This window comes from Dendrobates tinctorius, unplaced genomic scaffold (genome assembly GCF_039654945.1).
Source record: "Dendrobates tinctorius isolate UK_male_01 unplaced genomic scaffold, ASM3965494v1 ptg000070l, whole genome shotgun sequence".
Lineage (NCBI taxonomy): Eukaryota > Metazoa > Chordata > Amphibia > Anura > Dendrobatidae > Dendrobates > Dendrobates tinctorius.
The window spans coordinates 48,789,948-48,801,294 of record NW_027361738.1 but is presented as its reverse complement, the minus strand read 5'-3'; the positions used below and the strand labels follow the sequence as shown (position 1 = coordinate 48,801,294).

General features: G+C 37.0%; 1 protein-coding gene across 1 annotated transcript in view; it reads left to right on the top strand.

Annotated features, from left to right (window-relative positions):
* Nucleotides 1-1,004: 1,004 nt before the first annotated feature.
* ADARB2 (adenosine deaminase RNA specific B2 (inactive)) overlaps nucleotides 1,005-11,347 on the top strand; it is a 945,686-nt gene continuing 935,343 nt past the window's right edge. The window contains exon 1 of the mRNA XM_073581643.1: nucleotides 1,005-1,485. Coding sequence (XP_073437744.1) covers nucleotides 1,386-1,485 — 100 coding nt within the window. The 5' untranslated portion in view covers nucleotides 1,005-1,385. The remainder of the gene's footprint in view (nucleotides 1,486-11,347) is intronic.

The window sequence follows — 11,347 nt, the reverse complement described above, 5'->3', positions numbered from 1 at the left end:
CCTTTTCAGTCTGCGCCCGCAAGCGCATAAATATGAAGATTTTCGCCATGGCCAGAATTATTTTAAAATGTATAGAATATCAAAAGTATTGACACCTTGCTGTAATGATCTTTCTGCGGAAATATCAAACCAATAATAGCCGAAAATCAATAGTTTTTTTTTTTTCCTGAATTTCGATATTAACTCGCTGAGACCTGTTATGATCACGTCAATTGTGCCATAATGGTTGGTTAGAATTTTTTAGATCAATATTTGCTATAAATATTAGTATGATTTTACACTTTTGCAGAATAGGTCGAGGACATGTAACAATCCTCATTATTAGACAATTAAACAGGTTGTAATCCCAAGGTATCTACCCAGCGCGTCCTATAAACAATATACAAACTTAATGTAACAAAGTACAGGTAGAAACTTTATAAAGATGTAACAAAGGAGCGATTGTACAATCTTGTATCTCCCACCGCTTGTACAGCAAGACAAAGCTTCAGCTTCCATTCAGTCTATAGGATTCGCACACTTCATCAGCGATCTGCACTTGTCTTTTTCGTCTCCTGTCTATGTATATATATAATAATCATACACTTTGTCTAGGATCTCAGCTCCCTTTCCGTGGAAACTGACACAATCTACAATACTCCATGCAAAATCAAATACTATACTTCTATTCCTTCTGGAGAACTAACTAGTTAATAAAGAAAAAAAAATAATAAAAAACCTCTTTGCACTGAGAACTAGTTAGGAGCAGGGTCCAAAAACAGAATGTTCTGCCCATGTGGCTTCATGCGAAAGGCAGAAGGATGCTTTTATAGGCTGCATTCTTTAACATGCCCCCTAGGGCAGATAAACTGGCAGTATGTTCCTAGCCCCTACAGTGCAGCTTCTTGCTCTTCTTCTTTTCCTATCAGGTCCTAAGCATATCCATCAGCCCAAATGGGAGCTGAATTTGCAAGCTGACAAGGGGGGATACAGAGAGAGAGAGAGAGGGCTGATGATGGCATGATGTCAGAGACAAGAGACAGTTCTGATTGGATCTAATTAGACTTTCCTATAGCAAATAGACAGGCTCCCTGCATGATTGGCTTCAAAGTAGCTTGTGCCAAACGACTAGCGGAGGTGCAAAAAAAGTAGATTCAGAGCATTTGCAGCCCCTGCTAAGAGGAAGACAGCCTTCTACTGAGAGCTGATCCAGCAGCTTTACTAGCAGCATGCAAAGAAGATAAAAGACACTTAACACAGCTAATAGCAAGTGACTACATGCCAGAACCAAATCCAGCAGGATACATCAGCAGCTACAGGGGTAGATATACCACTGAAATCCCATTAGCAGAGGCATATTGGTGACTACTATTCTACAAATAATTGCACTCAGCTGCACTCCATCCATGGCTTCAGTTCTGGGCAGCAGCAGCAGGACCTCAGCCTGTCCAAGTAGTCAACTCAAATTCAAGTCTAAGAGGAGAAGAAGGAGACCTAAGAGGAAAGGTAAGATCCAGCATCTTCTCATTCATATGTGTGTGGGCATCAGCACCTGATTAGAGGAGCCATGGCTGTTTGTTCCTTGGGTGATTTGTAGAGATCAATGGTCCTACCGCTTGTTCTTCAGCAGCCCCTCATTTCCTCCCCCAGTGAGAATCATTAGCATGTCTGTAGCTTTGTCTCCTCTTGTCACAGACATTTAGCACATGATCCCTGCCAGTTCTTAACAGCAGCAAGTCTTAAGGATAGAAATGTCTCATGCTTTCAGAGAGTAAACTCAGTAGCTGCAGCAGCAGAAGTCTACGAGCAGCCAATGTACAGGAGTTTCGCATGTTTGTTTTATGGTGTTTTGTGTTGTGTTTTTTTTTTTTAGCCTTTTGACCTTTTTGAACTGTTAGAGGTTATGGAAGGTATGGAAGAAGTTGGGAGAGATTCTTGGGATTTGGAAGGGTTACTAAAGTCAAGACGTGAGAGTCCAACTCCTAGATCGAAAAACGAAGAATTGTTTGTAGCATCACTAGTTTAAAACCTAGTAAACGTAGAAATTGTATGAAGAAGATACAATGTATGTAATAATACAATTAAGCAATTGAAACGTTTCAAAGCATAAGAAATAGATATGGAGAATAAGAGATTCTGGGCTTCAGCCTTGAGGCCCTAAGCATGTGGTGACCGTATGTCCCCATGTTTGGTATTGTTAAAGGGTAAGGGTTAAAAGATATATACTGCCCCATGATATATTGGAGAACTTGCAAAAATGTATAATTTAGCACTTTTGTCTGATCCATTGCCATTCTAAATGAGAAGTCGCTATTCTCAATCAGAGCATGTGTCTGAAAACGAACCCTACCTCATCTACAGCCAAGAGTGACGAAAACTCAAAAATTCTCAACTTTTGTAAACTTTCCTGTGTTCTAATCTGAGGATCAAGCACCCAACAAGTCTAATGATAGGAGGTATCAAAAATGGAAAACAGTAAATTGCATCATTAAGTGTATTATGGAATTGACCACTATTCAGCTCAGTCTATTAGGTGACCTTTTCTAAAAAAGTCAACGTTTACTCCCCGGTCCCTCACGACTTCATTCCGAGATAATCTGAATCCATAAATGGTAAATAATTTACTTCTCCTAGCATGATTGGATTGTTTTTTTTTTATTTATTCACACCAATTAGCTGTTTTTTTTTTGTTTCCACGCCAACAATAAACTCAGACAGCTTAAAAGGTAAAGCATACCGGCTCTTTCTTTCCAAGTATTGTGATTTTAAAAAGGAGGGGAAAAAAATTAGAAAAATATTTACTCGATAAAAAAAAGAGAATAAATTGAAATACGACCAGTCAGTTAAAAAAAAATATTATTGCTGAATAAACATGAATTTTAAATAATGTTTTGTAGCATAAATTAATTTGAGCTGAGTATGAATGGGGTTCTTGTTAAATGACCTTGATGATTTTGATAACCTTTGACGGATGGTGATTTTGAGAACTACCAATATTGAGAGGCTTGAAGCTTACAGTCTTACCCATTCGTTGTACATTTCCAAATTAATTGAAATGCTTCCACCTATTAGCGAAACCAGGTGTAAACATTGTTCTGTAGGTAAGATGAAGACCTCTCCTAAATTACACACAATATATTGTATACCAGCCTCACATTTATGATTTTTTTTTTACCGAGTATATTAATTAAAAAGTCATAGCCTTAGGGAAATTATACATTTAACTGAATCTTATATCCTGAAAAAAATAAAAAATAAATAAAAATGTCAAACCACCAAAACAATTGAGCCATACTTAAAAAAAAAAAAATTAGAGTAGAATAAAAAAAATAAGTAGAATGTGTTATTTTTCTCTTTTTTTATGAACTACAGTCTGTTTATCTTTTTTTCTATATTTTTTTCAATTTTTTTTTAGGTTCTTCCCTGTTGTCAATATTTTCTTTTAAACTTTTATCTTTTATACATATATTTATTTTACCTTCTAGTAAGTATATAGACATACATATTACTGATGTTTAATGTGTTATACGTGACAACCTGAAAATGAATTATTATTTTAAAAAATGTTTACTTAATATATATACTGTATATATATATATATATATGAAGAATTTCTCATCTTTATATATTGGAATTCAAATTTCCAACGTGTGAACTCTAATTCTCGGTAATTATGCCACTTCCTGGTATCACTTTCGTGTATTCATAACATTCTCTAGGAAACCCATATGTTTCTAAATGAAATTCAAAGGAAGACGTTCATCACTCCGAGGTTTGCAGATTTAACTTTAAATATCCTTTAGAATGTCAACATCTGCATGTGGTGTGATCCTTGTCAGGGCTGTCACTATCTTACCCAGTACCGGGGCTTGACAGCTCTAACAATAAAAATATGCTTATAAGATTGCGAGCATTGTTCTGTCCCTGCTGTGTCTGATCAGCTTTTCTTTCTACCCTCTAATTTTAGTTTTTACAGAAGAGTGATCGCTGTCATCTGTAGGGTTTGTGGCGTCACAGCTGCAGTACACAAGTGTTGCCTTAATACAGTGGTGCTAGGCCTAAGCTATACCATAAACTAATTGTAGGACTATACCTTATTTTGGGGAGACAGTGAAGTTGAAATTATTGGACCAATAATTCAGCATGAAAATCCGAAATAATAATAATATTCTTTTCTACAAACATTTGTGTTGTCTGTACTTGTACTGTATATTGGTTTATTTATCTGGAAATTTTGGATAATAATATAGTATAGTCCCATAAGTAAAAGCATGATATGGATAATTGTAAATGTAGTGTGCTTGTAGAAATGTAACTAGGACAACATCTATGATATGTGTCTGTCTCTTCACTATATTTGATAGATTTATGTGCTCTGTACAAGTATCATGGTCTTTTTATCTATCTATCTATCTATCTATCTATCTATCTATCTATCTATCCCATATCTATCTCATATCTGTCTATCTATCCATCTATCTATCTCCTATCTATCTATCTATCTATCTTTTTTAAATCTTTCTATGGTCATAGTTAGAGGGGCAAATGTATCCTGGAAGCTATGTGCCAAAAATAAACAGTCGGTAAGAGGCTACTTAATCATGGAGAATAGAAACATGGCTAGAGTAGCCAACTTGCCTTGGATGAAAACCAAACATAATTACAGTATTGTAGCAATCTATCTATCTATCTATCTATCCCATATCTATCTATCTATCTATCTATCTATCTATCTATATATCTATCTATTATCTATCTCAAAAAATGAAGGCAGCACACAAATCCCAAAAATTCCAAATAAAGTGGATTTTTATTTATTCCATAATGGTGACATTTCGGTCGATATGTAGATCTTCCTCGAGCATTGCTTGAGAAAGGTCCACATATGGACCAAAACATTGCCATTTATGAGCTATTAAAATCCACTTTGGAACTTTATGGTATGCTGCCTCCATTCTTTGATATATTTGGTGGATTGGTCTTTGTCTGCGAGGCTTTGCACCTTTCTTTTCTGCTTTGGTTCTGTACCTAAATTTTTCCTTTTTTTTCCTTTGTATCTATCTGTCTATTGTATATCAAATTATCTATCTATCATCTATCTATTATCTATCTATTATCTGTCTAAATATCTATGATATATTATTAATATATTTCTATGTATCTCATATCTATCTATTATATCTATTATCTATCTATCTGTATGTCTCTTTATCTATCTATCTATCTATCGATCTATCTAATATATTTCTATCTATCTGTCGGTCTATTTATCTCACATCTATCTATTAATTTATCTAATGTTCACCTATTATATCTAATGCATTTTATGAAACCATCCTTTGTCATTTCCATCCTCCAAAAACCCCCCAAAAAGTGGCAATATTGGAACAAAAGCATAAAACAATGCAGATGTGCTATGCTCCGTATAGCTCAATACTCTGATTTGTTATTTGTTGACCACACTACGACTTTCCATGCCTGTACCCGTATGTCCACGCAGTGCTGTAAATCTAATCAGTGGCATATAATGAAGTGTGGTAGCGCACTATGATCTAGAGCTGTAGATAATCAAGGGGATGAACAAGCCGCTGATTGACACGAGCGCTCATTGGCTGCTGGGTGCAATGTCAGACGTCCTTTATCACACAATCAATAGCGTGATACAGAATTGACTTCCATCGGACTGGTCAGTATTTAGTTTGTAGCCAGTCCGGCATGTTAATCAGCTAAGGTCATTACTTAGGTTACTAAAGAGCAGATCTCTGCTGTCAAATGAAGCTTTTGTGTGGCCTTCAGGATCTGACTCTTCATGGGTTATATCTGAAGCCTACAACAACAGAAATAATAGATTTGCTCTATAGATTTATGATTACTATAAAAAAAAATTTTTTAAAAATCATCACAAGCCAGATATACTGCGAAGAATGTGTTCATAAGGTTGAGGCTGCTTCCATAAGCATTGACATTTCCATGCTATTGACAGATGTATATTACGTCTTCTATATCAACATTTTTGTTTTAAGGGAATATTATTTTGCCAACAGAAATCTGACAGCTGATGAAGCACATTGCATTGACATATGGTATGCTAATGACAAATCCAATATTTTTTTTATCAACTTTTAATACCTTTATTATGTATAGAGAATTAAGCTACCTATATACCTGAATCAAGCTCACTATATACAGGGTTCAGCATTTTGGGACCTGATATTTGCTGACTTTATTATCATTTATTATGACTTTATTATGTATATTACTATTATTATAAAGGCTGTTAAAGGGAATTTGTCACCTTTTTTTGCCCTATCAGCTGCTGGCATTGACATCTGGGGCTTATCTACAGCATTCTGTAATGCTGTAGATAAGCCACCGATGTAACCTGAAAGATAAGAAAAACACGTTAGATTATACTCACGAGAGGGGGCGGTCCGGTCCGATGGGTGTCGCGGTCCGGTCTGGCGCCTCCCATCTTCATACGATGCTGTCCTCTTCTTCCCTTCCTGTAGTGTTTCCGGCGCAGGCGCACTGCTCTGCCCTGTTGAGGGCAGAGCAGAATACTGCAGTGCGCAGGTGCCAGACCTCTCCCGACGCCTGCGCATGGCAGGACTCTGCTCTGCCCTGAACAGGGCAGAGCAGTGCACCTGCACCGGAGCCACTACAGGAACGTAAGAAGAGGACGGCATCGTATGAAGATGGGAGGCGCCGGACCGCGAGACCCATCGGACTGGACCGCCCCCTCCGGTGAATAGAATCATAGAATCATAGAATCGTAGAGTTGGAAGGGACCTCCTGGGCCATCTGGTCCAACCCCCTGCTCAAAGCAGGATTCGCTAAATCATCCCAGTCAGATGTCTGTCCAGCCTCTGTTTGAAGACTTCCATTGAAGGAGAACTCACCACTTCTCGTGGCAGCCTGTTCCACTCATTGATCACTCTAACTGTCAAAAAGTTTTTTCTAATATCTAATCTGTGTCTCCTCCCATTCAGTTTCATCCCATTGCTTCTAGTCTTTCCTTGTGCAAATGAGAAAAAAGTTGATCCTTCTACAATGTGACAGCCCTTTAGATATTTGTAGACAGCTATTAAGTCTCCTCTCAGTCTTCTCTTTTGCAAACTAAACATTCCCAAATCCTGCAACCTTTCCTCATAAGACAGGGTTTGCAGACCGGTCACCATTCTGGTCGCTCTTTTCTGAACTTGCTCCAGTTTGTTGATGTCTTTTTTAAAATGTGGTGCCCAAAACTGGACACAATATTCCTGATGAGGTCTGACCAAAGAGGAGTAGAGGGAAATAATGACTCCATGTGATCTAGACTGTATACTTCTGTTAATACATCCTAGAACTGCATTTGCCTTTTTTGCTGCTGCATCACACTGTTGACTCATATTCAGTCTGTGATCTATATATATAATCTAACGTGTTTTCTTATCTTTCAGGTTACATCGGGGGCTTATCTACAGCATTACAGAATGCTGTAGATAAGCCCCTGATGTCAATGCCGGCAGCTCATAGGGCAAAAAAGGGTGACAGATTCCCTTTACCTTTTTTTCACACATTGTTTTGACTGTTGTGGGGAATTTTTGCTATATTTTTAGTTAGCATTTCTTAGGCATACAGGCACTTTAAAGTCTGAAGCGAACCACTAAATGCCCTATATACCAACCATTTTTTATTGACTTTTTATGTTCAATTTTAAGTATTGAGTGTTTTTCTCATAACGCATCATGTCCTACTTACGCCTTTTTTAATTTTTCTTTGTAACACTTTTAAAAATGACAGAAAAACACTATACACACATATACTATAACACATAACATTTTTATAAGACGTTTATAAGTAAAATTTGTGAAAAAAATATCCTTAATATTGTTTTATGAGGGGACAGACCCCATTGGAGAGTTTAGAATTTTGCTTAACTTTTTTGGACTTGCTATAAACACTCTTAATTCTTTGCTCCTTAAGTTTTCGGCTCCTGGAGTGATATCAGTGATTTTTAGTGTTTTGTAGTATTTTTATTCATTTTTAATTACTATTGTGAAAAATGTGTCTTTTTATTTTATTTTTTTTAGTATATTTTCTTTTCTATTTTTCCATGTTGTTATCATGTTTGATGCTGTAAAACATGAAAGATTATAAAGATTGATTTAGAAATATTGCATAAATAGAGATATTACATAAAAGTAATATCGCAAAAACACTAAAATTCTACAGATCTAATAAAAATATGAACATGACCGGTAAGAAATCTGTGTACTTAGAGAAAATCCCAAGCGACAGAAAACATAGCTGCCTGCAGACGGCACTGTTCTAGACCTTACAGGGCTACATAAGGTGCTGATTGCTTAAAATAAATCCCTATGGTTTCCAGGAAAAAATGTTTTCAATTACATAATGTAACACGAGCCAAGAAACGTCTGTACTTGGAATTGTGGTAACTTGGTAGAAAGACAGAAATGTGATCTGTGGAAGCAGCCAGTGAAGGGAAGATGCTCTTTTCAGCACAGGAGCTTAGCCTGATACTAAAAGGAAATGTTAATTCTTGTTAAGCTAATCTCTTGATTAGAGAATATGTACCAGATAGGTTTCTGGGCACACCTTGTGTTGGCAGGAGGTCATGGTTTAATTAAAATGTTGACAGAGAACAAAGGTCATTGCTTAATGTGAACTGTTCGGGGCACGGACATTAATAAATCTGGCTGTGGCATAAAAATGCCTAATATTTCATTACCATTCAAATTCTTTCCCATTGCCACTAATTAATAAGTAAAAAAATGGGATAAAAAGGTGGATTAACTCCGCGCTGCTTGAGAGATAGAAGTGCAAATGGATATTCAGATGAAAAAGTGGCTTTATTCAACGCGTTTCGGAGTACTATGACTCCTTCATCAGGAGATAACTGTAATACATTTGCGGTTTCCTGATGAAGGAGTCAAAGTACTTCGAAACGCGTTGAATAAAGCCACTTTTTCATCTGAATATCCATTTGGACTTCTATCTTTCAAGCAGCGCAGAGTTAATCCACCTTTTTATCCCATTTTTTTTTTACTCTGACTGGTCACAAGGAGACTGGTGGATCTGCAGCACCTAATATTTCTATGAGCCTGTGTTTGGGCTCTATCTGGTGAGTAAAATCTGATTAGAGGTATCTCTTAATACCCAGATAAGACCCTATTGTGCTTTCACTTTCCTTCCAGCTTTTTATTGATTCACTAATAAATAAGAAAATGTTCGAAAATCATATTAGGTTACATACATAAAATCAGAGTTTTTGTCCTTGATACTGAAAATTTCCCTTGTGGTTTTGGCATGACATTATAACTTTCAGCTTCACACCAAGGAATTGGGTAATTAATGAGCTCCAGTAATCTTCATGAAACCCTATCATGATTCAAGATGTGTTGAGGCCACATTGGTCTCTTTATGATATTAGGTCAAAAGAGATGAAGGGATTCAGACAGTGTCAGACTGAAGAACATTGCATCCACCAGAAGATTTTATTCTGAGTCCCCGCCTTCCTCCCACACTCAAAGCAGCTGCAAGGTTCAACTATCCTTAGGGAGAAGCCAGGGAACACAGGAGGATTCTCCAGTTCCCTGGTGGGCCAATCCAACTCTGGATTCAGATGTTCTACTCGCCATCATTACAGAACATGTAGAAGTCAATCATTGAATACACAAGTCGTATGATGAGTCAGGTCTAATAAAGTATGTGTGTGTCTTTAGAAATAGACCCTAGTGACAAGTGTTTGGTTGGTTCCAAAAACAGCTCCAAATCAGGTTGCTGGACCTTCATGGCCCATGATTCTGTCAGAGCCTGGACACAGAAGCCCCTCGGTTGGGTTAGTCTATCCTAGTACCGATATATTTTAATGATGTCTTCACACCATATGTCATTTTCTCAAAAATAACCCTTGTCACAAAGTAAAGCAGCAAAGTCCAAAGCAAATATCAAATTCCATTTTCCTACCACAAGTTAAATTATGATTGCATTGATCCGAGAAGTCGCTATAGATAAACCGCTGCAATTGTTTGAAAAACTTTATTAAACTTCCGTAGTTTAGGGCCAGTAAAGCATATTATTCTCTTTCCGCCATCATCTTACAACAAGTTATATTTTTTTTACTCTTTTCTATTTTTACTCACCTCCTATTATTGTTACCATTCCAGGCTGTCAGCGTTTTCCCGTTGATTCAGGTGCATTGCACAAGTCACATTTTCATTTTTAGCAAAGGTTGCAGCCTATACATAATATTAAAAATGTTAATAACATTGGATAGGAGACACAGATGTAGTATACTGCCCACCCTTTGTATCACTATGTGCTGCGCTCATATCCTATGGTTGTGAAATTAATTTGTATTTTGATATTTGTTCTGATTTCTGACTTTTTATGGTTTAAATGACTGTAATGCTATTTCTTTGTACGTCTATCAGATTTATAGAAGATTCCCAAATATAAAAATCACAGAAATTTCTCTGCACCCTTCTCTATCTAGTCCTAGTAGTTAAGCTATGGTCAGAGAAAAGTTACAATTCTTGGACCAGTCACATCCGCGAATAGTCGGTCCATGTGGTGCACCATGTGCTCGTATACAGAGGACCAAACTCTCAATACCATTGAAACTAGCACTGTCTTATCCTAAAGGAGACATGCTGTGATCTATTCTAGTGTGTTTTATAATTTTGGACACATGTATAGAATGGAAACTGAAAATACATGTCTCCTTAATTGCCCCTCTCTGTGCCAATCCAAAATCCTCTTTAAAGACCAATCGAGCTAGAAGTTAAATGAAGCTTTGAGTTGCTTTTCAGGATAATATTTTTGGGCAAAGTATTTACTATCTGTGTTTAAGGCCAGAGTCTGTAGGTGTTGCATATCTGTTCTTCAGGCTCTTTAGGCCAAAAAATCCAGGAACTTGGTAAGATTCCATATGAAATTGCATAGTGGTTAAACCTTCTCAAACTTGCTTTATACTTTGCAGCTGAACTTACTGACTTCTATTTAGTTAGGCTTATGGAAATAATTTAACAGTGTCTTTTTATTCTTAGGGCTTTAAATGGATTTTGCACCTTCCAGAATTGGTGGCAAATCCATAGAATTTGCCATGACTAGGTCTACAGTGCTGGTTTGACCAATGTAAACCCCAACAGATCACAAGAACTATAGACTCTAGCCTCTTTGCAGTGTGTACCAGACAAAGCATCACACTCATTCTTAGCTTTGTCTGGGATTTCAGTTTGACCCCATTCACTTAAAATTAGACTGAGTTACAATATCAGATGCTCCTATGGATAGTCTGGTTAACCATAGGAGTCTCAGTGGTTGACCCTACACCTTCCACATAGTGACGACAGAGAATAGCAGC